This window comes from Accipiter gentilis, chromosome 33, assembly GCF_929443795.1.
Source record: "Accipiter gentilis chromosome 33, bAccGen1.1, whole genome shotgun sequence".
In the NCBI taxonomy this organism is placed as follows: domain Eukaryota; kingdom Metazoa; phylum Chordata; class Aves; order Accipitriformes; family Accipitridae; genus Astur; species Astur gentilis.
The window spans coordinates 12,213,735-12,236,345 of NC_064912.1; the positions used below are offsets into that span (position 1 = coordinate 12,213,735).

General features: G+C 39.1%; 2 protein-coding genes across 5 annotated transcripts; one reads left to right on the top strand and one right to left on the bottom strand.

The window, feature by feature from the left end:
- The first annotated feature begins 1,110 nt into the window (after positions 1-1,110).
- METTL9 (methyltransferase like 9) lies at positions 1,111-21,431 on the top strand. The gene is made up of 5 exons (XM_049791106.1): positions 1,111-1,426; positions 6,030-6,220; positions 8,506-8,715; positions 9,792-9,976; positions 20,708-21,431. The coding sequence occupies exons 1-5, from the start codon at positions 1,253-1,255 to the stop codon at positions 20,911-20,913; spliced, it is 966 nt and encodes a 321-aa protein (XP_049647063.1). The 5' UTR covers positions 1,111-1,252; the 3' UTR covers positions 20,914-21,431.
- IGSF6 (immunoglobulin superfamily member 6) lies at positions 5,536-19,961 on the bottom strand. Of its 4 annotated transcripts, none has more exons than XM_049791107.1 (6): positions 19,800-19,961; positions 17,804-18,151; positions 16,812-16,918; positions 15,704-15,760; positions 14,967-15,050; positions 5,536-5,655 (listed from the first exon to the last, which is right to left on the bottom strand). In XM_049791107.1, the coding sequence occupies exons 1-6, from the start codon at positions 19,864-19,866 to the stop codon at positions 5,596-5,598; spliced, it is 723 nt and encodes a 240-aa protein (XP_049647064.1). In that variant the 5' UTR covers positions 19,867-19,961; the 3' UTR covers positions 5,536-5,595. The 4 variants fall into 4 exon arrangements, 3 of the variants coding, with proteins under 3 accessions (XP_049647064.1, XP_049647065.1, XP_049647066.1); XM_049791108.1 differs by lacking the exon at positions 5,536-5,655 and adding an exon at positions 11,548-11,622; XM_049791109.1 differs by lacking the exon at positions 5,536-5,655 and adding an exon at positions 13,369-13,842 and having other exon boundaries at positions 19,800-19,958.
- Positions 21,432-22,611: the final 1,180 nt, after the last annotated feature.

The window sequence follows — 22,611 nt, forward strand, 5'->3', positions numbered from 1 at the left end:
CCACTATGCCCCACTGCATCCCCACGCACAGAAATAGGATGCAGGAGCCTGACTCTGAAGTTTTTGTTTTCCTGCCTACACAATGACCGCTCCTTCCTCTGCATGCACATCCCACAGCTTCGGGAAAAAGCACACCTGGATCGAGGGCCTTAGATCCTCCCGTGCAGTGACCCATGCTCCTACCGCAGACCCCAGGCTGCAAGTTTTGTAAAGAAGGCTTTATAAAACATTGCAGAAATTCCAGGTGAGCAATAAGATTTACTTTGAGACATCGCAACATAGTTATTTAGAAGAAAAAGTGCAGTATCTGAGGTCTTGAAGCCAAACTTTGCATTTCAAACAGTTGTAGTCTTTCATCCGCAGATAGAAATCCCTTTGAAGAGCAAGCCCTGTAATGACCGAATTTATCTTTACATGCTTCTGGGTTTGGGGTTTTTTTAGGAATCTGGTCACCTCCATGCTTCCTGACCTCAAATTTCTGCCTACAGGGAAAAACCTGAAGATAATGGAAACCAAGCACAGCTTGATGTGAAGCACCACTTCCCTCTTTCAGCATTTACTGTTGCAGCAGCCAAGAATTCCTCAAACGGATGAACTCCTCCCAAAATTTTGAACCTCAGTTAAAGAACGGATCTCATTCCAGGGAGGTCCTCTGGACTGACATGAACCTGAACTACCACGGCGGTGTGTGGACGACGCCAGGGCGGATAACGGGCCGGCCGCCCGTCGCCTCAGCCGCGCGCCGTCGGCGTCTCCGCCACCGCGCCACCGCGCCTCCCGCCCGGGGCGCTCTGCGCACGCGCGGTCCGGGTGAGAGGGCGGCGCCAAGCACGTGCGCGCCTGAGGGAGCCGGCGCGAGCCCCTCTGAGGTGTCGGGGGGGAGGTGGCCGCCCGCCGCCGCCGGTGACCGGAGCGGGGAGGAGGGAGCGGCGCGGACCAGCCGCCGCCGCTGCCAACCTACCCCGCTCCGGTTTGAAAGCGGCGGCCCGTGCCGCGCCACGGCCCTGCCCGCCCTGTGATTGGCGAGAGAAAGGGAGGGAGCGGGTGCGCGCCAGGCCCCGGCGTGTCGCAGCGAAGCCGTCCGGCCGGCCCTCGCTGCCGCGGCGCCGCGCGTTCCGCCCTGAGCGTGTGTGCGGGCCCCGGAGGGGAGCCGAGCCGAGCCGGGCGAGTTGCGTGCTGCCGGCGCCGCCGCTGCCATGGAGAGGGGAGGCGGCGGCAGCGGGAGGGGGTGACTCCGCGCCCCTTCCCCCCGATGAGACTGTGGCTGTGCTGGCTGGGCTGCTACACCCTGTTCCTGTGGGTGCTGAGGAGGAGGATGTGGTCTGGCCCTGCCAGGTACCTGAGGAGCCCTTTATCCAGGTCCCTCTACGTGAATATGATGGGCAGCCACAGCCAGCCAGCCCCGGGCGCCAGGGAGAACCACCAGGTACAGCCCCAGAGGCAGCCGCCCTTCCCGCCCCTCCCCTCCCCCACCCCGCCTTTCCTCCCCGTGCCCGGCGGGGCCGGGCTGAGCTGGGGGGGGGTCCCCCCTTCAGACACAGGGGCCTCCCTCCCGCCGCCCCCAGGGAAGCCGGGGAGCTCCGCCGGGGGCAGCGGCCGCGGGGGGGGGGGGGGGGGGTGTCCTCGGCCGCCGCGGCGCCCTGAGGTACCGGCCGCCGCGGGTGGGGAGGGGGGGGGGGCAGAGGAGAGGGGGACCCTGGTGCGGGCTGCGGGGGGCACCGGGCCGGGCAGCGTCAGACAAAGAGAGGGAACTGCTCGGTCCTCCCGGTGAGAAAGTTGACGTGTGCCCTCCCTGCGAGATACGTGCGGGAGCCTGCTGGGGAGGTGAGGTGGGGTGCCGGGGCTGAAGAGCCGCAGGGGGAAGGTAGTCGGGGCTGGATGCCGGCGAAGAGTGCAGAGGCTTGGGTGTTCGCCGCGGGAGGGTCGTCGGAGCGAGTCCGGCGGTAACGGCGGGATGGGGAGCCAGCGCGGTGTCCCGAGACTGATAACGCGTCGGGTTGGGTGTCAGAGCTGCTCCCGAGAGATTTAAACCTTCGTTTTGCGTTTTTCTTGGTGAGCTCTGTAGGTACACTTGAATGGAGTTTGCAGGTGGTGTTGAATGGGGTAGGTTTGCAATCAGAGACGTTTGTAATTAATATTGATGTATCTAGAGGAAAATAGAAAAAGTAAGCAACTGGGAAGCCGCGAACCTCACAGAGGCCTTGGAACAGTAGTAGATGGCAAACTAGAAATGAGTTTGCAATGTGATATGACTGCGATAAAAGGTTAGTGCTATATTTGGGCAGTATAGGCACGTGGGTCAGTACTTTGTGGAAAAGTTAGGGACTATACCCTTGCAATGCAATGGTTATGTGATATGATTGCATTTGGAATATGTTCAGATCTGCACTATGTATTACCAAAACACTACTGAAAATCTGACAGGAGTTCAGAAGGGCTAACAAAAGCTCATAGTGCTGAAGGAAGATACCGACTTATTCTAAGTAAAATATACAGAGACGAGCTAATGAAGAAGACGTAGCATAAATACATGAGGACTGCTGTACAAAGAAGAAGACAATTATGCACTATAGTTCTTCAAGCTGATCCATTACTGGAGCTTTTTTAGTGCTCTGGGTGGGCACTGACACTCAGAATCTTGCTACTGAGTGCAGGTATTACTAGGGTTTAATGAATAATGGTCTGCTGTTTGGATCATTCAGTACCTAAGTACAAGAGAAGCAGAATTCAGATTTACAGAAAGAACTTCCTTCTGGTGAACAAAGAAAATCTGAAAGTCTATTTTGTTGTTAAAAAACTACTAGAAAGACAAGTCAAGCAAGGAAATGTGTTATGGAGATGATTATGTCATTCACAGGTAGATAGGTGGTCTGCAGTGGATATTCTCAATTTCTAATTTATAAGATCTAGATTTTAAACCTAAAGTATTGATTATTTAGAAAGTTTAGTAAGATTTGTGATTGCTGAGTTTGTGAGTTTACTCGTAAGTAAGGATTGCATGTTGAGCCCCAGGTACTTTCACTCTATATAGTGTTACTGACTTCATTAGTTTTACGTAAGTTAGCTAAAAGATCATTTTCTTCCTTTCACTAATATTAAGCAAGAGTTGTCAATAATTATAATTTTTATTATAAAAAAGGTCTTAACTTACCTTTTCAGATTTTTGTGCTGTAGTTTTTCTACTGTTGTGCTATAAGAGGTTGATAAGCTTTCTGTCATGAAACTAGTGGCCTGAAAAGGGCTTTTCATGTATTGCACATGGAGGAAAACAAGGGCATTTTCTGTTCTGAGGAAGTAGTTCCAGAATTAAGCTGGTTTTCAGCAGTTTTGTCATTTGAAAGTTGGGTTGGTTTCATCCTGTGTGGCTTTATTTTTTTCTTCTTCTTCGTGTAGTTTGCTATCATTTCTATTATTCACTAGTGTTATATAGGTAGTTGCCAGTAACCTTGTTGGCAAGGTTAACCGTGAAGAAGAAATTAGAGGAGGTCTGTGAACAATGCCTAATTTCGGAAACAAGCTTCTCTTCTCACAATTGTCACCATCATTGTTCTGCCAATGGTTATGTCAATATATATCAATATTTGGAAGTCGTAAAGACAAGAATTTTAGGACTGTTGGTTTCCATGGTCAGATCCTGGAACTACAGGTGACAGTTCAGTGCAGTACCAAGGTGTGTGAGCTCAGGTACAGCATGTATGTGGCCATATTGCTTATGGAACAAAGCCTGTGTTTCCCAAAGCTTTGACAGTTGGATACATTTTCTTCTGGATTGAATATGGCAACACATTGAAAATGGCAGATCATCTGAGCCACTCCAAACCTGTCCAGTGTAGCTAGGCAGCAACCTCGTGATGAACCTGACACATATCCCAGCCTGCGCCTCAGCATCTTGGGATTGTTCGCTTCTGCCAGAGTTGAAATTGGCCTCTGATGATAGATGGACAAAGTACACAGGCTGCTGCTTTAGTGGTTTTTCACAACTCAGGATTCCTTTTGGGAATCACTGGACTATGCTGATTAATTTAACTAGCACTGTGCTGCAGTGAGGAAACACCTAAACTGGTAAATCAGCAGTCTCAGGAATCCCTGTGCCAGGCTCCATCCTGTGGTACAGACTTGCTCAAAACCTGGTTTTTAGAGGAAGGGATCACTTACTTGTGCTACCTACCTACACGTGTGTTTAAAAATACAGTTGAGAGTCTGATTCTGCCAGAAATGTAGCTGTTATGCAAGCGGTTTTCAAAGTAAACTTAAGCAGGCATATATTTGCTCCTTGGCTGAAGGGTCGTGACATCCCTTGCTACTTCAGGTCAGTGTTTGACGGAGCCCCTGTTTATGAATCTAGCATAATGATCTTGGTGCCGCTGTCTACGCTCCTCTGCTTGCTGGCACTATAATTGTGAAGCAGCAGGACACTGGAATAAGAACCCTGTCCCATTATTATTTATATTACAGTAGTGACTGGAAGTCCCATTGTGCTGAACACTGTGTAAACATGCGTTAAGTGACTGTTCCTCTCCCAACAAGGTATAACAAATGTGAAGGGATCAGGATATGAGCATACATTTTGCATAGTATGGCTACACAGACTTGGGGAGTTATCCCAGCTGACCATTTGCTGTCCTCCTATATGCTTTTTTACAAGATTCTGTTAAAACTCACCATTTCTCTTTAAGAAATGTATAACTCCCTATCTGCACAATAAATACATGCAGCCAGATTAAGGAACATTATTGCAAGATCTAAGGGGGAGATAAGAGAATATTAGCTGTAGGGAATAATTCTTGATATTAGAAAACAGACACAATAGCATTAGAGATTCTGTGAGAAGGACTGACAATAACTCTGCATAAGCGTAGGAGAGTGAAAAATAAGAGACATTCTTAATTAAAATTACATTTAAAACTTTTTTTGTAACTTCTGCATATTGAGGTGTGTGTGGGGGTAGCTTGGCATTGCAACCTAGCAATGAGCAACCTTTTGAATTTTATTGTCAGTGCTGACATTCCAGAATGCTGTAGCATTAGAGGCATTTGCTGGAGGTCAGAAGATGGCCATGAGGGTCCTAAAATTTCAGAATTTCCATAGGTTTGCCTTATTTTGCATGAATTTTTTGCATTTAAAATAATGTAAAGCAGGTGTTAAAGAAGGAGTTTAGATATACCTTACACCTGAGTAGTAAAATATTAGGATATTGTATGGTTTATTACTTTTCCAGCTAGATTTGATATCAAAGAGTAGCATTTTTTTTCTTCACAATTAATTGAACAGTAGCTTGCATATCAGTGTTAGTTTAGTTTGTATAGGAGTGGTTGTTACCAGGTAACACAAGGCGAATGCAGTCATTGGCCCATTTTAGCTTGGGATTAGATTTTACCAATATAAAAGTATATAACTGCCTTTCAGCTGATACTGATGACTTCCTAGATGTGGGAACCTGCTCCTTTGTTTAGTAGAGGTGCTGGGAGGCAGCTTCATAGACATAATTGTTTTGAAAGACTTGTGGACCTGCTTCTTGGTACTGGTAAGGAAGAAACATAGTCCAGCAATTCTCTAAGACAGACAAGCTGTGGTCTAAAGTATTGATTGAAATCTTTACCTCCTTTCCTGGAAAAATACTGCAAATGCACTTGCTGATTTCTTTTCAGAGGATGCCTAGGGAAAAGTTGAGAATGAGTTGGAAGATGGAAAACAATGTTATCCCACTTCATAGTGTTTTATCAGTGTGGTGCTGTTCCATAGAGGACCTGTGTTTGCTTTCCAGTGAATTTGTAGAATTCTTCGAAGTACAGGGTAATGATTAAGACAAAAATGAAAAGCATTATTTCTTGGCAAGTAATTGGTCCTCACTTGATTACAATTCAAATCTAAGTTAAATTAATCCCGAAGGTTGTTGAAAAGTCTGTAGGAAAAACTAAGTTTTTATGTTTATGGAAATTGATAATATCCTTCCATGTATTCAATTTGTTTTAACTACTTCTGGTTTTATGTTGCTGAACTTCTTAATGACCCTTTATCTCTTTCTCTAGTGGTATGTCTGCAACACAGAACAGTTATCTGAATCCCTTCAGCCTGTTTTTGTCCAGAGTTACCTTGACCAAGGAACACAGATCTTCTTAAATAACAGCATTGAGAAATCAGGCTGGCTGTTTATCCAGCTCTATCACTCTTTTGTGTCCTCAATTTTTAGCCTCTTTATGTCTAGAACATCTATCAATGGGTAAGTGAAAAGTCAATCTTAGGTAAACTAAATACAGTTTGGATTTAGAGTTTTCAAATTTTCAGCCCTACCCCTTGATCTGTCAGCTTTTCTTAAATTTGTAGTTAGTTTTCCCTTTGCCAGTCTAAGAGATCTGAAATGCCTTACTGTGCTCTTCACGTCCAACCCGCTTAATTGAAAAACACCATTTCCAGTATGGGGGGACAAAGGAGGTAATTGCAATTAATAAGCGACAGTCAGAGGACTCCAATTGTATTTTATAACCATTACTTGTATTAATTTCCTTCTGAATAAAAGAGTGTTCTCTTTGTGTTAGATAATGTATCCCTCTTCCCTCTGCTTTCTTCCCCCCCAACCTTGCCCTTTATTTTACCTACTGCCATATCTATATCAGTTACTGTTGTGATTGTCCTTGTTGAAGATGTCTGTATCCAGTCAGTTCTGTATTGCATCTAAAACTCTTTTCTACTAGAGAGTGCATGCACACCCACTGCAAACCTAGGCAGCTTTCTAAACAGTGCAGAAGTTGGCCGAGTGTTGTGTCTGGTAACACTAACACGGAAAAGAGAATTCTGTCCTTTCTCTTTTTCTGTAAAACTTAAATTTGTGTGTAAGCTGTACATGGAACAGGTAACTTCTGATGTAGCATGTTCGACTGATGAAACGTCAGGAAAGCAGGAGAAGAGAAGTTCATAAAACAATATTCTCCTAGTCTTACTGCATCAGGCTCTTCTGTGGCTGCAGGGGAGTTTAGCTGTTTGTGGGTGCTTTAGTATTTTTTCCAAAAAAAATCAGTGCCTTTTTTTGCTCATGTCACCCCATTCAGACATATGTTTAACAGTTTTGACCTTATGAATTTTGTTACATTTACCTGATTTCTCCACCATCACCACCTCTGCACCTACTACATACTTCTGCACAGTCTGATATGAGGATAGTAGCTGTCTACTAAGGCTAGAAAAATAATCGTTTTCCTTATTTTCTAACCAGATGACTTTATGAGCTTCCCTGTGGTGTTCTTAGTTACTTGCAGCTTTATAGAAATGTTCCTTTGGTTTCCTCTTCTTCCTTTCTCTTCCATTTTTTTTTTCAAAGGCTCTCCAGTGCTTTGATAACACCTCATAGTGCTGTTAGGAATAATAGCTGTGAGCCAATTATACAGCGTGGACTGACAAGTGTGCTGCAAGGGGGCTCTACTTAAATTGGCTATACTCTGTTTATTTTTATACATTTCATATCCCGCTTTAGTTTCTTCTATGTGACTTTGTATGCTCTATCCTTTTTGTTTGTTTCTTTGGTTTTTAGTACAGTCGGTCTTTCCTAGGCTGCCTCCTTTTCACATTTTTTTATTCTTTGATTCTTTTTATCTTTGTTTACCTTTTTTCGCCTTGCACATAAAAGATTTCTCTTCATTGTCTTTAAGTTTAGCCAGCTATCCAACATTAGTTTAAATAATAGTATTTAGCTACCTTCAGTCTATTACTGACCAGTTCTTTTTCCTCTGCTTGTTCTCCTAACTCTTTCATCTTCTGAATTCTCTTATGACAGCTGAAATCCGTCACTACATAGTCTTCAAACAGTTATGGGCGGGTATGTCATTGACTTGATCTATAAGGAATCCAACTGTCACCTCTACCCAATTCCTTAATGAGTTACCTATTTTCTGTTCCACAGCTCTTCATCTTGAAAGCAGGATCTGCAGATAGCAGCAAAAGCCATTGTAACATACAACTAAAAAAAAAAATATCTTATTTTGCCACTCCAGCAGTGTTACCCCCATCCTTTCTTTAAACCTGTTCCCTGGCTTCCCTCCTATTTCTACATCCTGTTCCTCATTCATTGTGCATACTTCTGTGTCTGCAGCCATTTTATTTCCTTTGCTATTTTATCTTTTTTTTTTTTTAAGGTAGGTGGCAGAGATTCAAATCTGCAAATGTGACAAATAAGGTTCAGCCTTTATTTTACCTTTCCTCTTCTTTCTGTCCCTGCTCCTTTCTTTTTTTTTTTTTTTTTTATGTGATCATTTGCTTGAGCTGCACCCCATGAGCTCTTCCTTACCTAATCAAATTCCTGCTGAAGTCTTAACCACTGTGACTGCATGTGGCTATGTGTTTGATCTCTGACAAGTGCAAGGCAAGTTGAACTGGATTTAAAATTTATCTGAGCAGTGACCTTGTCTACTGTTATGTGTGACTGGTTGCTGCCAAAGCACATTCTAAATGACTTCATTGTCCTTCCTGTTAAAGTTTGTACAAAATTGATCATTTCTCATTTTTACATTTCAGGCTGCTGGGAAGGGGCTCAATGTTTGTGTTTTCCCCAGAACAGTTTCAAAGACTGCTTAAAATAAATCCAGAATGGAAATCCCACAGACTTCTCGATTTAGGAGCTGGGGATGGAGAAGTCACTAAAGTCATGAGTCCTCACTTTGAAGAAATCTATGCCACTGAATTGTCTGAAACTATGATATGGCAGCTTCAGAAAAAGAAATACAGGTATTGGAGTGAATGCTCCCTACATCCTTTATAGCAGACATTAGAGCAAAGTAATCTATTCGTAATATTTAATGAATGTTCAGTATGTTCAGTCAGTTTCTCTATGGTTATGGAAATGGTTAACCTGTACAGAAGTAGGAAAACAAACATGTCTGATGGTTCCCTCTTACCAGTGCTTTTGCGATGCAGACATTCCCTGTTATCAGTTAAGACAAAATAGGCAACAACCATTTTGAAGTCTCTTTCTTCATAGCTTGCATAAATTACTTTAATCAAGGGAGTCAGAAAGATGAAATTCAGATGAACAGCCTAAATAAACAGTCCAAAATCACAAGAGGAAAATACAGGTACTGCAGAGAAAGCAAACTGAATCCTGGCAATAGGGATGCCTCAATAATCTGTGTCTGTTTAATCCCACAGTATAGATGACCGTGTAAAGATTCTTTTATTCTTGCTACGCTTAGCTCCTGCTGTTGAGACTGAATAATATTTAGTAAAAAAGACCCTCAGGAACTTTCAGATCTTTGTTCATGCACTCGTCACAGCTCCTGGAGGTTCTTGCAAGCAGCAGATCCAGTCTTGTTGGGTAATGGTTAGCATTTCAGGCACTATATTCCTAGACTTCAACCCAAAGAATGGAAGAATTATGGATTTCTTTTCTTCACCTGTCTTTGAGTGGAAACTTTGCAATCTGGGTTTGCACACTGGTAAATCAGAGAAGATAATAGAATGCAGCAAGCCATTAATCATATTTCAGCTTTGCTGTTTCTTGAGAAGTATCTTCAGTTTTATTCTAGGACAACACATTAATACCTGGGGTTTTGTTTTTTGTCTCCTTTATTGCCTGATGATTGTAAGGCAATATAAAGGTTCGTATGGCCAGATACATAGCCACACCCATCATTGATTTAGTTTTCTTTTGCAAAAGACCAGAAGGATCATGTCTGTCTTCTCATTGCCTCAGTGGCTGACCTTACCTGCACTATCAACACATCCATAGGGAATTTTGTCTTCAGTGGTTCTCTCTGAACTCAGCTTGTGTTTGTTTAACAGACTGTATCTCTTTCCCATTGCAGGGTGCTTGGTATAAATGAATGGCAAAACACAGGATTTCAGTATGATGTTATCAGCTGTTTGAATTTGCTGGATCGCTGTGATCAACCACTGACTGTATTAAAAGATATTAGAAGTGTACTGGAGCCAACTAGAGGCAGAGTCATTCTAGCATTAGTTCTGCCATTTCACCCATATGTGGAAAATGGTAAGTACGCTGATTAATAGCTATTTAGGCAGGTAAAGAAAACACTTGTAGGTTATAGTATCCTAAATTAAATGTTTAATAAATAATTTGCATGTTTGTGTTTGATTTTTGCAAATAACTTGTATGGTGCATGTTCAGAAGTATGAAATCATAGGTAAATAGGCCACATGATGTAAGCTGTTTTCTTAATTCCCCAACATACATTGTTGGCACCACCAAAAAGCTCAAATATTGAAGTCACATATCCTGTTCTGCAGGTTGCCACATTTGAGCTGTGTTGGAGCAACATGGGAAAACTGGTTTCTGATTAGGGCCCTCTGCTGCTGTCATATAGGTAACCCCAGTTGTCTCTAGCAACCAACTGAGCAAAACCATCAGAACTGTCTCTAATACTGAATAGAGCAGTTCAGGCCAAACTGTTTCAAGTGTTCCAGATGAGCTGCACCTAAAAATTCATAAGGAGATAACATTCACTTTCCAACATGAGCTCTCAAAGTAAAATATAGATCCCTACTAATACAAAGTATCAACCACTAGTTATATTGTATTAGTAACTGGAATAAAAAAGTAAAATTAAGTGCCAAAGCCCCATTATTTCCCCTAGTTGCATTTTAAAGGAGTACATGAGAGATTTTCAATGAACCTGTCCTTATAACTAAACTTCAAAAGAGACTAGAAACTTTTTTTTACCTGCCTATGATTGTGGATTCAGGTTGAGGCGCCCTAAAGGTGGTTTGAATTCGAGAAGGCTGGTGTTCATCAGTCATCGTTTGGACACTATCTCTCCTTGAGTATTAAGACTTGTCTGTGGAAAGGCATGTATGCCTGGAAAATACAGAACTAATAACCTTAAAAACCTGGCAATCACAAATGCGTCAAACTGTATCTGTTTTCTGCTTTTTACATGCCAGTGGTATTTTGGCAGGAGGAGGGGGAGGGGTAAAAAGTTTTAAGTGTAAAAAATAATGCCATCAGATGAAGAATTGCTTAAAATACAGTATTTGACTGTATAATTTTGTAACTATTCTGAAAAGTAGTGCATCTTACATGAGATGGGGGGGTTGACTTACACATCTGTACAGGATTTCAAGCATATTTGTTACAGCTTATTGTTCCTATAATGTGGAACAATATAGCTTCCTCTTTTAAATATTCTTTAAAATTCCAAATAACAACAGTGTCTTTCTAGTCTTTCATTGGCATATTAGGAGCAGAAATTGAGAAATTATTTGGATGGCTTTTTTGTTTGTGTGCCTTCAAAACTATGTGCCATTGTGTTTTGCAATCGCTATTGCACCCAGCAGCTACTTTTCTGCAAGTTGTTAGGTAACCATATGACAGACCACATGCAACTTCCTGGCTCAACAGGAGGTAGATAAGTTAAGGAAGAAACTATTCTAAGTCCACTTATATCCTTCATCATTAATCCCCTACAGTATACTGGGAGGAGAAGAGATTGTTAAACTTATAAATCCCAAGGGACTGGAAACTTGTTCTGTGATTGTTGAACTCAGTCATTCCTACTTGTTGAAAGTTGAAATCTGTTGTAAGATGTCTTGTAAACCAAAGTCATACTTTTATTTGTGGTGGTGACTTGTAGCAGATTATTCACTTTGCCTAAGGCAGTTTTGTTTCCTTAATATGTTCTGAAATTTAAAAACATACTCAGTTTGTCTCTTTACCACTATTATGGATATGGGCCCATATAAACTTCTTTAGACAATACAAGTTAGCACACAAAGGTTACTGTCATTCCACTGAAGCTTTCCAACTTAAGATCTATTTACTGTAGTCTAAAGAAATAGACAATGAACTGCCAGACTGTCCTCATGATGTACAAATGATTTTAGAATTTCGGTATTTTCATTCAGGTATTCTACAAGATGATGCATTTTAAAAAGTGTTAGATGTGTACATATGCTTTATATTTACCAAAAAATATATACTTGGAACATTCGAAGAGGAGAATGTTTCATGGCTCAAGTAACTTCTTGTAGCAGCTAATTAAAAACAGTTTAGGCCCGCCTAGGGAAATTTTTGAATTTTAGAGGGGGGAACAAATGGAGAAGACATGAGGCAGGTAAGGTGTTTGATCAGTGTATAGATAAGTTTCTAGAAATGGAGAAATTATTTTAATCAAAACAAGATTACATGTAATGTAATGGGAGGGTAATTGTGGAAACTGTCTATGTGAATAACATAAAACTTGCTTTAAGAGAACAAAGCAAGGTGGAGGAGGAGGTAAAATATATTTCAGTGCTTGCTGTTTCTGGAATTACAGTGACACCTAGAGTCCAAAGTAGCTTAATCATAAATTCTTTCTGGGACTTTTCAGAGTTTTATTTTCAACATGCAGAACAAGTAATGCACTTATTGCATGTGTCTAAATTTGGCAAGTAAGCTGGATGAATCATGAGGTATTAGACTAGTCATATAAGAATATGTATTATTATAACTTGATATTTTTATAGGTATCTCATAGGGTCATAAAAAAATCCTTTGTATTCCCCAATATGGACATCATATTTATATAAAGGCATTATTAGATATATGACTAGACTGGTTTAAGTTTCTCTAAATTAAAAACATCAGAGACATCATAATTCAGAAGTAGTAAACACTAGCAGTTTGGGATTGTGAAATTTTCTTGTTGAACACCTTAACACCTTGTGATTGGTTGACAGGGATAAGAAGACAAATATGTGTTTCCATCTTCCTGAAATACTTGGTACTAAGTTGAGCTGGAAACACAGTACTATGCTAGATGAACCCTTGCTTTGTCTCAGTTGTCAGTTCTCATCTCACTGAAGTGAGAAATGGTGTTTCATTTGTTAAACAAAGCTTTGCTTTATTTAAATGATGATGAAAGAGGCAGCTGTTCTTTTGTAGGGAGAATGCATGATACTAACAGATCTCTGGTAAAAGTGCTGATTTTGTAGACTGTCTACATAGCAACTGCTGAAAAAAAAAAAAAGGTACTTTAAAAAAAAAGTATACCACCTTGACTAGGGATTATACTTCTGCGTTCATGCTTGTATCCCATGTTGAACAGGCATGTAAAGGCAAAACTTGCTGCTCCAGGTAATCCTGACTTTGGATGGTAGGACTGGAAGATGGGGATTGTCTGTCTAGCAAGTGAATTTTAATATTGCAGGAGCAACCTTCTCACTGTGACCACTACTTTCCTTTCCTAAACAGGCTAGGAAGAAGCTCCCATCCAAATGAGCTTTACCATGATAGTACATGCATTTATATTGTCTGTTTTTTTCTGCTTGCCTGTCTACAGAATACATAGCTTTTGCTCTGTTTAAGCTGTTGTTAAGATTCAGTAACTGTTGATCTGTATATCTGTTACATCGATAACTATCACATTAATATGACTAAACCCAGAATTTCAGCTATGAAATGAGTTTATTTTCTGTTGCTGTCAAATATCATACATCTTTCACAAATGCTCAATTCATGTAAAAGGAATACATGTATATTTATGTAAAACGAAGAAAAGAGAATTAAATAGAATTAAATCTCAACTAGAAAAAGGAAACTTTTATGAAGCATTAGCTGTTTTCTTATGAAAGATGAAGAAGTCTTTTCCCACGGTTCTTATTCTTGCCGAATGGAAAATGGAAGTAATATATAACATAGATGTAATGTACAGTGCACTTGGGTTTGGTGATCTGTTTAGAAAATACTCTTGAAGAACACTGCCCTGCAAGGTTTTCTCCTCTGTTTTTAAAGCAAAGAATGTCTGTGAAGAAGCTTAACTTCTTCATCTGCCCCTTTGCTTGCATGAGAAATACTGAACAAATCTGAACTGCCACACATGCTCATCTGTTCTGATAAACAGTGTCATCTTCCAAAACATCCTAAGGGAAAAATGTAGAAGTATTTCGTTACTGATGTGAACTTTTTTTTTTTTTAAATAAAGGCAGAATTTCTTTTTTGAGACAAACTCCATCCCTTTACTGTTTCAGTAAACTCCTTTCTCCCCACTTATCCAGTTGCTTTTGTCCATGTGGCATCTACAGGATTTAAAACATATTTCTTTTCCTCTTCCTATGGGCTTTTCCTAATCTTCAGGGAGCACAGAGGCAGTAAAACATACCCCTTTTTTTCACTGTGATCATATCTGATGCTCAAATGAAAGACCAGGTCATGTCAGCAGGGACTTGAAGTCTTTAAAGGTGTAATTAGAGGGAAACAATTGGGGCTGTATGGAAATAAATGAAGTAAAAATGTTTAGAGGAGAAGTGTTTGACTTTGTTCTACGTTTCTTTTGGTTTCTCCTTGCATCTCTGAAGTGGTGCAGTCCACACTCAGAATAGGAAAGAATTTATAAGGTTTCTCAAGAGAAGCAACATTTTTGAAGCAGGATTTTGAAGCTCTTTTTGTAGCTTGCAAATACATGTGACTTTTAAAGATGTTTTTTTGTAACTTACATGGCATATGCAAAATTATTGTCATATGGTCATATAAGACTTATTGGCATAAATTTGGAATGATGAAATAAGTTGTGTTGCTTTACCCAGTGATGTTGAAGATTTAGTTTAGGCTCTGTAAGTTGAAGGAGGGGGAAATATCTGTAAGAATGTTGTAGAACTTCTGTCCCCTAGCTACCCTGGGCTTAGGAAGCAAGAGGAACTATAATAGAAATATTTTTCAAAAATGAACTCTTAATAGCTCTATGCATTTTACCAAACAGTCCAGAACCACTTGTTGAGACCACTTCTTGGCAAAATACAAATTTATGGACGCTTTATTTTTAAAAGTACATACATTAGTATCATAAATATATAATTGTCTATGTATCGTCATTTAGAATGCTTTATAATGTCTTTGACTGTTGTGCAGAACACTTTTTTTTATACCTCTATCAACTTTCAAAAAGGAAGTCTATTTCCAGAGGCAGGAAATAGAAATGGTATACTCTTAAAAATTGTCAGTTCCTCTTTTTCCCCATAAATTTCAGTATTGTTAGATAGATACTTACAGGCTGTTGGCAATGTTCAGCATACCTCTGCTTTTGAAGTTCTTGGGCAATGGCTTGAAAAATTTTTCGTCCACTGCTGATTTTCTGCAAATTATTTAAAATATTTTAGGTCAGTGCTACATTTGAAGTTGGGGGAAACATCTTTTTCTACCTTTTATAATTCTGATTTTTTCCCTGTGTGTTTTCGGGAATGTTACTAAATAACACTTTAAGAATATACGGTTTGGCAGGCAGAAGGGTTTTAAATTACGTTAATATTACATCTCTTAACATATATACCTTCTTTAATGGATATTTAAATGTATGGCTTCTGAATTTTATTCAAGGATACATGGTGATAGAGGCTCTTAATAGACTTGTTTTAAATACTTCAGGGCTTACCTGAATGTACCATTTAAACAAACAAAAAATTAATAGCAAAACCTGTTATTTTTCAGAAGAAGTTCAAACAAAATTTACTTAAAACATAAAGGAAGCTGTGTATTAGAGATGGGCTTTACATAGATTGACTATTCTGTATCCAATTTGTTTAAAAGAAATTATTTAGCTAATTAGTTAAAATCAGTTAAATGTAAAATCATTAACTAGTTTTGTATGAATCTGAAGTGAAGCCTTAACAGCTCTGAATGTCTCTAACTGAATTGTCAATTAATCACAAAATTGATGCCAAATATATTTGAAAAAGACAGGAAAAAAAGTTCTGAATCACAGACAAAGCAAACAAAGTGGTAACATACAGAGTCCTCTGTTCTTTGGTCTTCATTCCCACTTTTCTTTAGCAGCTTTGTTTTTAACTGGAGGGAGGGATAATAAAATAAAAAACTATTAAAACATAAGGTGAGAAGCCAACCGCTAAGGTAGAATAGTTAAAAGCGTTGCCCTTTTACAGTGTCAAACAGTTTTCAAGTGTGTAAAGGCCTTTTTCAGCTTCTGGTAGTAGATGCTGCAGGTATTTTTGCTTTGAGTACAGTGGGACCTGCCTGAAGCACTACCCAATTCTCAAAAATAAACCAATGGCATCACAGATATTGGTTTTTCCCCTGAAGAAGTCTTAATTAATTTTTCCCACTATACTACTTCACCCAGTTTAAAGAAAAACAAAAATCAAAATGACTGTCCTGCCTTTATGCTTAGACAGTGATCACTACAGCAAAGAACCATTTTACCATATCATACCATTTAGGACTGTGAAGTCCTCTTTCTCATGTCAGTCTCATTATTATGTAAAGATTCCAGTTGCAGCTTTGGGTGTTTGTTTTTAACTAAACACAACGTTTTTTTCTAGATTTAAAAAAAAAAAAAATCCAGTAGTTATGTAATTTTTAACCAGGTGCATTCTAATGTGTTTGTTTCTTACAAGCATAAAACTTTTTCCAAGTCTCCGATATTTTTAAGTTTTACCAAGGTCTCTCTTCAGTCTGCAGTAACTTTACTGCAGCTCACAAATACTTTGACATTAAATTTAAATTATTTTACTTTTACTGGAAACTAATCCAGAGAGTTGATGACTTACAATGGTAATTTGTAGTTTTGCTTTTTGAGTGTGCCTTGATAGATAATCTCCAACTTGCTCATTAATACTCTCAGGATAATTTTAACTTCAGAATACCTTTTCCTTTAGACACTTTACTGAAAAAAGAAAATGTGGTTGCTATTAAAACTACAGGTATGTGCCACATGAGTTTGCAGATGTGTGCAGCTTATGAACTTCAACCAGCCACCTCTTTAAAACGTAATCATAAAAGTTGTGGAATCTAGGAATGTCTTTTTATTCTCCTTATGGAGATGTTAAAACTGCTTAGATTTACAAAATTAACAGAATCAGAAAAAGCACTTTGAGCCTACCTTGTAGACTACAAAGAATGTGAATACAGTAGTGCTGTATAGAAACAGTAATGATGAGGCGATGACCATGAAGATGAGTTTTCCATTGCTGTGCTGCTTCTCTGCTCCTTTATTAGAAGTGAGTATTAGAATAAAGGACAGTTCTTCTGATTCACATAATTTTCTTAAGATTCATCATTTCAGCCCCCTTCCTCTGAGGAATTAAAAAACCCTCACACCCATCAATATTTTCTGGTTAATTTTCAGTCTAAATTCCTTAGTGAGATCACTTTTCTTTTGTTTTGCTAAATATTTGCAACGGCAATGGAGACTTACTGTTGATTATTAACCCTTCCTTTAGGGGTAGACAATAGAATCCAGTTTTTTGCTCTCTTAAAGGAATTTCTGAATAAAGCTGAGAGGCTTTTGTTCAGAAATGCAGTTAGATGTAGGAAGGAATATAAGTAATAACCCAGCTAGGGTTTTTTTTCCATTTTAGGCATGTAAAGCTGAAATGTAGTTAATGAAGTCTCATTGCTTTCTTAACTAGAAGGCAAATGATACAAAGGTTCAGAACTAAAACTTTTTTCTCAGGTTGGCACAGTGAATCCCCAGTTCTGAGACTCTGTTGCACCTATTTCCGCTAAATGTCAGTTTCTCTACTTCTCATTTTTCTGTTGATACTTCCTTTCTGATAGCCATTAAAGTCTTTATGTAAGAGGATGTAGACTATGGTTAGACAACACGAGTACAAAACTTCTTTCTTCTGTAGAATTCTAGTATTTGCATCATATGACAGAACAATCTAATTAGCAAACAAGGTTAAGATGCTTATTTGTAGAATCTCTCCATGGTTTTACTATTAATATTTTAATTTAGTCATACTACTCCCAATGGTTTTGTTGGTATTTCCATCTTAAATGCCATTCTTGAAAGTGTCAATAAAGAGAGTATTTAGGTAAGATAATTTATTTCTTTTAAGATGCTTCATTAAGAAGGAATGATCAACTGACCTGTTTTCATTAGTACAGTTCCATCTCCTGTTTGTTTAGAACGGGGTGAACTTGAATCTGAAAATGCTATTCCACAGATATAAACAGCATTGTCATCTACAGTCAGATCATTGATCTGAAGTGAAATGTTATTTTCTGATAAATGTACTTTGTACTTATCATCTGTGCATCTAGGAATACACAAATCCTCGTGTTTATTAGTTAAAAAGCGAAACCATAGAACTTGAGGTGGAGACAAGGAGCATCCAGAGGCAGTAAAAGCACATGTTAGGAACACAGTGTGCATAGAGTAGTCAGCTTCCTGAAATCTGGGTTGTGTTACAGTGACTTGGCAGGTATCTGCAGCACCTGTTGGGAATAAAGTATTGGTAATGTGAGGGACAGTTAAAAAGCAAGCCACAGTCTAAAAAGAAAATAAGCTACTTCTGGTCTGTTCGAGAAAAGGTGGGAGGAAAGGGAAAAAACAACTGTGTTTCAAACCTGATATTTTTAAGGTTGTTTCCAGCAAACTTTTCTTTTACATAATTTCTCAGCTTGCCCATGTGTTCATTTAACAGTTTTACCTATGTGGTAATGTGCTTAGCGTTCTGTTTTTCTGAAAAAGTATAGAGAAGATGCATATATCTAAAATAATGTGAATGTCTGCTTTGGCCCTGGAGAAGACCAAAATAATACTTTGTGTAGTTCCCTGCCTCAGACTTAGTCCTAAGTGTTTGGGGGAATGGGAATGGGAATGGGAAGCGGGGGGGAGGGCTGGGTGTCATGTGACATGCTCAGTGGAGTAGTTCTGCAAGGGTTTCTCTCTCCTCCAGTGTTCCTCATCTGAGTCAAGTGAGACAGCATGATGGCAGGTAGTGGAAATGTCATAAATGGAGACGTTTATAATTTAACAATTTCATAACATTGATTAGAATTCATAGTAGTTCCTAGACATTCTTCCACTTCATCACATATATCGACTCTGGGTTTCTAAGGATGATAATAATATTGCTTGTTAGTTCTGACATTTAAAAAACGTGTGCAGAGAAAACAGGAAGGTTAATCAGAGAAGAGAATTCTAATTAAGGAACTTAAATTTAAGGTTTAAAATGACTGGTCTGGGAGATTTTTTTTAAGTCCTTATAGAAATCCATAATTTAAATACTGCTTTAGTATATTTAATTTTATTCAAATAAATTGCTTAGTTATTTAAACAGTGGTGATAATGAGATTATTACAGTGAAAATGAAGGTAGTAGTTTAACAGTATCCTTTTCTACTTCCTAGAAAATAACAAATTAGAAGAAAAATAAACTGAAGTCTCTTAATCTGCTGCTGATACACAATTTATAAGCCTGTCCACAGTGGACAATCAGCATTGTCCCTTCATCACTTTTCTCCCTGAGTGTTTTATAGACCAAATCCAAGCAGATTCAATGTCTGTGACTTCTACAGGAATAAAATGAAACTCTACTTCTGCATCAGATCAACATCAGAGCCATTCCATAGCAGCTACAGCAGTCTGAAGATTGTAGTAATAGAAATTGTTGGTGTACCTGCACCCTGTGTGGTGAAAGGCAGTAGCTTGTGCTTCTGCAGTTGATCCCTTTCTCTTTTCCACCTTACTCTAGGGCTCTGTATGGCCTTGCAGAGCAGAACTCCATGGATTCAGTTTCATGCAGATACTGTATGTTCAGCTTCCCAAACCCTCCTCCCAAACAAGCACAGCTGCAGTGAAAACCATCCTGCTGCTGCTGGAGCATTCTTTGCAGCAAAATGCAGTATGATTTGACCCAGAAATCATAGATTACAGGAGTATGTCAGACTTTTGGAAGAAAAAGATTTGCTAACAGTTGTTTAATTTGGAAGTTGTATGAAGATAGCAGAAATTAGCTTGATTCTCAGAAAAACTTTTTACTGCTCTTATTTTGTAGCTATGTTGCAAATCATAACCGCAACATTTTCAATCTTGCTTAACTGCTATTACATGGGAAAATATAAGAACCTTAAAGTCTTACCAGCACCATACAGAATCCAGTCAAATGCCAGCATTAGCACATTTTTTAATTTGTTGAAAGATGCCATTTCTTGTATCTCTCTGGAAATGATTCTGCTTGAAGGAAGAGGAACTTAGGAACTCTTTGGAGTTGCAGAACGCTCTGAATCACAAGATTTAGAACTTCCTGTTTAGAAGGGTGTTTACTGTTGCATTTGGCAAACTGGTTAAAGGTACAGACCGAACCAGAAAACATTTGTTATTTGTGGATGACATTACTTGGAAAATGAGTTAAGAGTTTTAAATTTTGAACTTCTGAGAGTTGTACCTATAATCCTTCAGATTATTTCATTGCATATTACAAATGACAACACGTTTTACATCATGCTACAGTGTTTGGCTTCTTAATTTTATATGACCCGAAGCAGTCTTTACCCTATCAGCTAGTAGGTGGCCACTGGAGGAACAAAGATTCTGTAGCCATCCATTATAAGGTGGTGGTCTACTGATGGAAGCTTCACAGCAAATCATAGTTTTCAACTTGCTGGCTCTATTTACTGTAATTACCCGAAGCCATCTTTGGCCAGACAATGGGCATAAAGAAAGAATTTTATAATGCTGGAAAAGCTCTTCATTAAATAATCTGTCTGTCCATGTCTGCTGAACACCAGCCTCACTAACAGAAGTTACTTTTCAGCCAGTCTTGGAACTGCTAGTTAAAAATGTAACAAAAGATAACCTTAAGAAGGCGCTGCTTCTGAACAATAGGCAAAAACTTGAACTGATCTTGCAACAGCTCTACAAATGGCTTGTCAACCTCCTATTTGGAGTGGAATGGAATATAATTGTGTAATATGCTTTCTGTAAGAAAATAACAACACACAATAAAGTTTTCTTTATCATTTAAACAAAACTGTTTTGTTTTCTCAGTAGGTGGCAAGTGGGAAAAGCCCTCAGAAGTTTTGGAAATCAAAGGGCACACTTGGGAAGAACAGGTGAATAGCCTGCCAGAAGTTTTCAGTAAAGCTGGTTTTGCCATAGAGGCTTTCACCAGACTGCCATACCTATGTGAAGGTGATATGTATAATGACTACTATGTACTAGATGATGCTGTCTTCGTCCTCAAGCCAGTGTAAGCGTGTATGAAGTAAATCTCCAGAATCTAACCCCAGAAGCAGCCTCTGAAAGAGGAGTTTGATTTATGGTTACCTAAAGGGAGGGAATTTGGGGATTGCCATGCTAAATAAATACCATGTAAGAAATTTAAAGGCCAAAATACTAATGTATTTCTTTGTAGTGCGATTAGGAAAAAAAGGTCATTTTTTTAAACAGACTCTTCAGTTGAGAATTTCTTTTTTACCAGCTCTTAAACCAACAATACATTCTGCAGTCCAGCAGTAATGGGGGATATTTTTTTATACTTACCTGCAACAGGGATCAGATCCAAGCAAAAGCAATAGTCCTAATAACGATGAAACTGATACCATGTGAACTCTTGTTAAAGAAATCAAGTGAAATCTGGCAATAAAGTTATCCATTCAGTTCAAGCCTTGTTGAATATAAACTGTTGAAATGGATATTCTTCCATGCTAAGTTACTTTCTCTCTTACTGTCATTCTTCACATGTTTTTAATCATGCTAATAAACTTTTTTTGAGATGACTTTTTGCATTAACTTTTGTGTTCATTTTTGTAACCATAGCCACGCTTGTCTGCAGCAACTGCTCTTTGTGTTGAGAATCAAGCTCTCAGTAGCAGCAAAACCTTGCATTTATTTAAACAGCATTTAAGTATTGTTTAAAGGGATAACAGTCCACAAAAAATGTATCACTTTTGGTTGGGTTTCCTTCATGTTCCTCTCAAAGCCTCATAAATCCTCATTGCTTTTGCATATGCCATTTTCCAGCTAAAGGTGTTACAGTAGAACTTGCCAAAACTGCACTTTAAACTGATGGGTTTAATAACAAGCTTTCTAAGCAAGTTGTTCCTGAAAGTTTTCATCTTAAAAAACTTGCAGGCAGTTTCTTGCAAATTTTGTGAGTCAAACTGCCTCTGAGGATCAGGCTATAGGGACCTGATTTTGAAGGTTTTGCTAGCCTGGGACATTTTCTTTTCATCAGGAACACTAAATAAATGCTATTTATTTTAACGTGTCTTGTTTTAAAAACTCTGTTTAAAATGGATAATTTCTGGCAGTTGGGATATAACCTTCCTTTAAAACAACAAGTGGCATCATAAGTAGTACAGAACTGGCAGGCGTATGTCTTGCATTGCTTGGGATATAAGTGTTGTGAGAGAGCAGAGAAACCTCAGCTTGTATATCAGCTGGTAAGTAAAGTAAGAACTGACTTATCTTTTGCTTTTGAAGTCTAAAAAAGTTGCGCATTGTGTGTTTTGGGGTTATTTTTAATGATTGGTGAACTTATGGCAGGTAGGATGCTTCAGCATGTCTTTTTAGGTTTACCTTGGACTTCCTTTGCCTGATGGTTAGTGATTTCTCTTGCTGATTTAATAGCCTTTTATTCTCAGTCATCTCTGTGGAATAGTAAGTATTCTGTAGTATGGGACAAGGGGTTTGACCAGTGGGGGTTTTTTCAACAGTAATTCAGGCTCAGTATTATTCTTGTTTCATCATGTGCTGTTGAATTTTGTCACAGAGGACAATCAGATTTGTCTGTTAGAAAAATAAGCTATGCATGCTTCGGAGTGAATCCAGTCATTTTTGTTTTGTTACCTTCATTTGTACTCCTCTAGTAGTGGGAAAATATGTTTCTTAATGTGTAAGGTATTTAGCTTCCTGTAGCAAATATACATTAAGACAAACTTCTTCAAAGG

Excerpts from the sequence above, each read along its gene's own strand:
- METTL9 (XM_049791106.1), top strand. The coding sequence starts at position 1,253 with ATGAGACTGTGGCTGTGCTGGCTGGGCTGCTACACCCTGTTCCTGTGG. Across the intron at positions 8,716-9,791 it reads CTTCAGAAAAAGAAATACAG|GGTGCTTGGTATAAATGAAT; the intron begins GTATTGGAGTGA and ends TTCCCATTGCAG. Across the intron at positions 9,977-20,707 it reads TCACCCATATGTGGAAAATG|TAGGTGGCAAGTGGGAAAAG; the intron begins GTAAGTACGCTG and ends TTGTTTTCTCAG.
- IGSF6 (XM_049791107.1), bottom strand. The coding sequence starts at position 19,866 with ATGGCATCTTTCAACAAATTAAAAAATGTGCTAATGCTGGCATTTGAC. Across the intron at positions 16,919-17,803 it reads AACTGTACTAATGAAAACAG|GAGCAGAGAAGCAGCACAGC; the intron begins GTCAGTTGATCA and ends CTTCTAATAAAG. Across the intron at positions 15,051-15,703 it reads ACCAAAGAACAGAGGACTCT|AAAATCAGCAGTGGACGAAA; the intron begins GTATGTTACCAC and ends AATAATTTGCAG.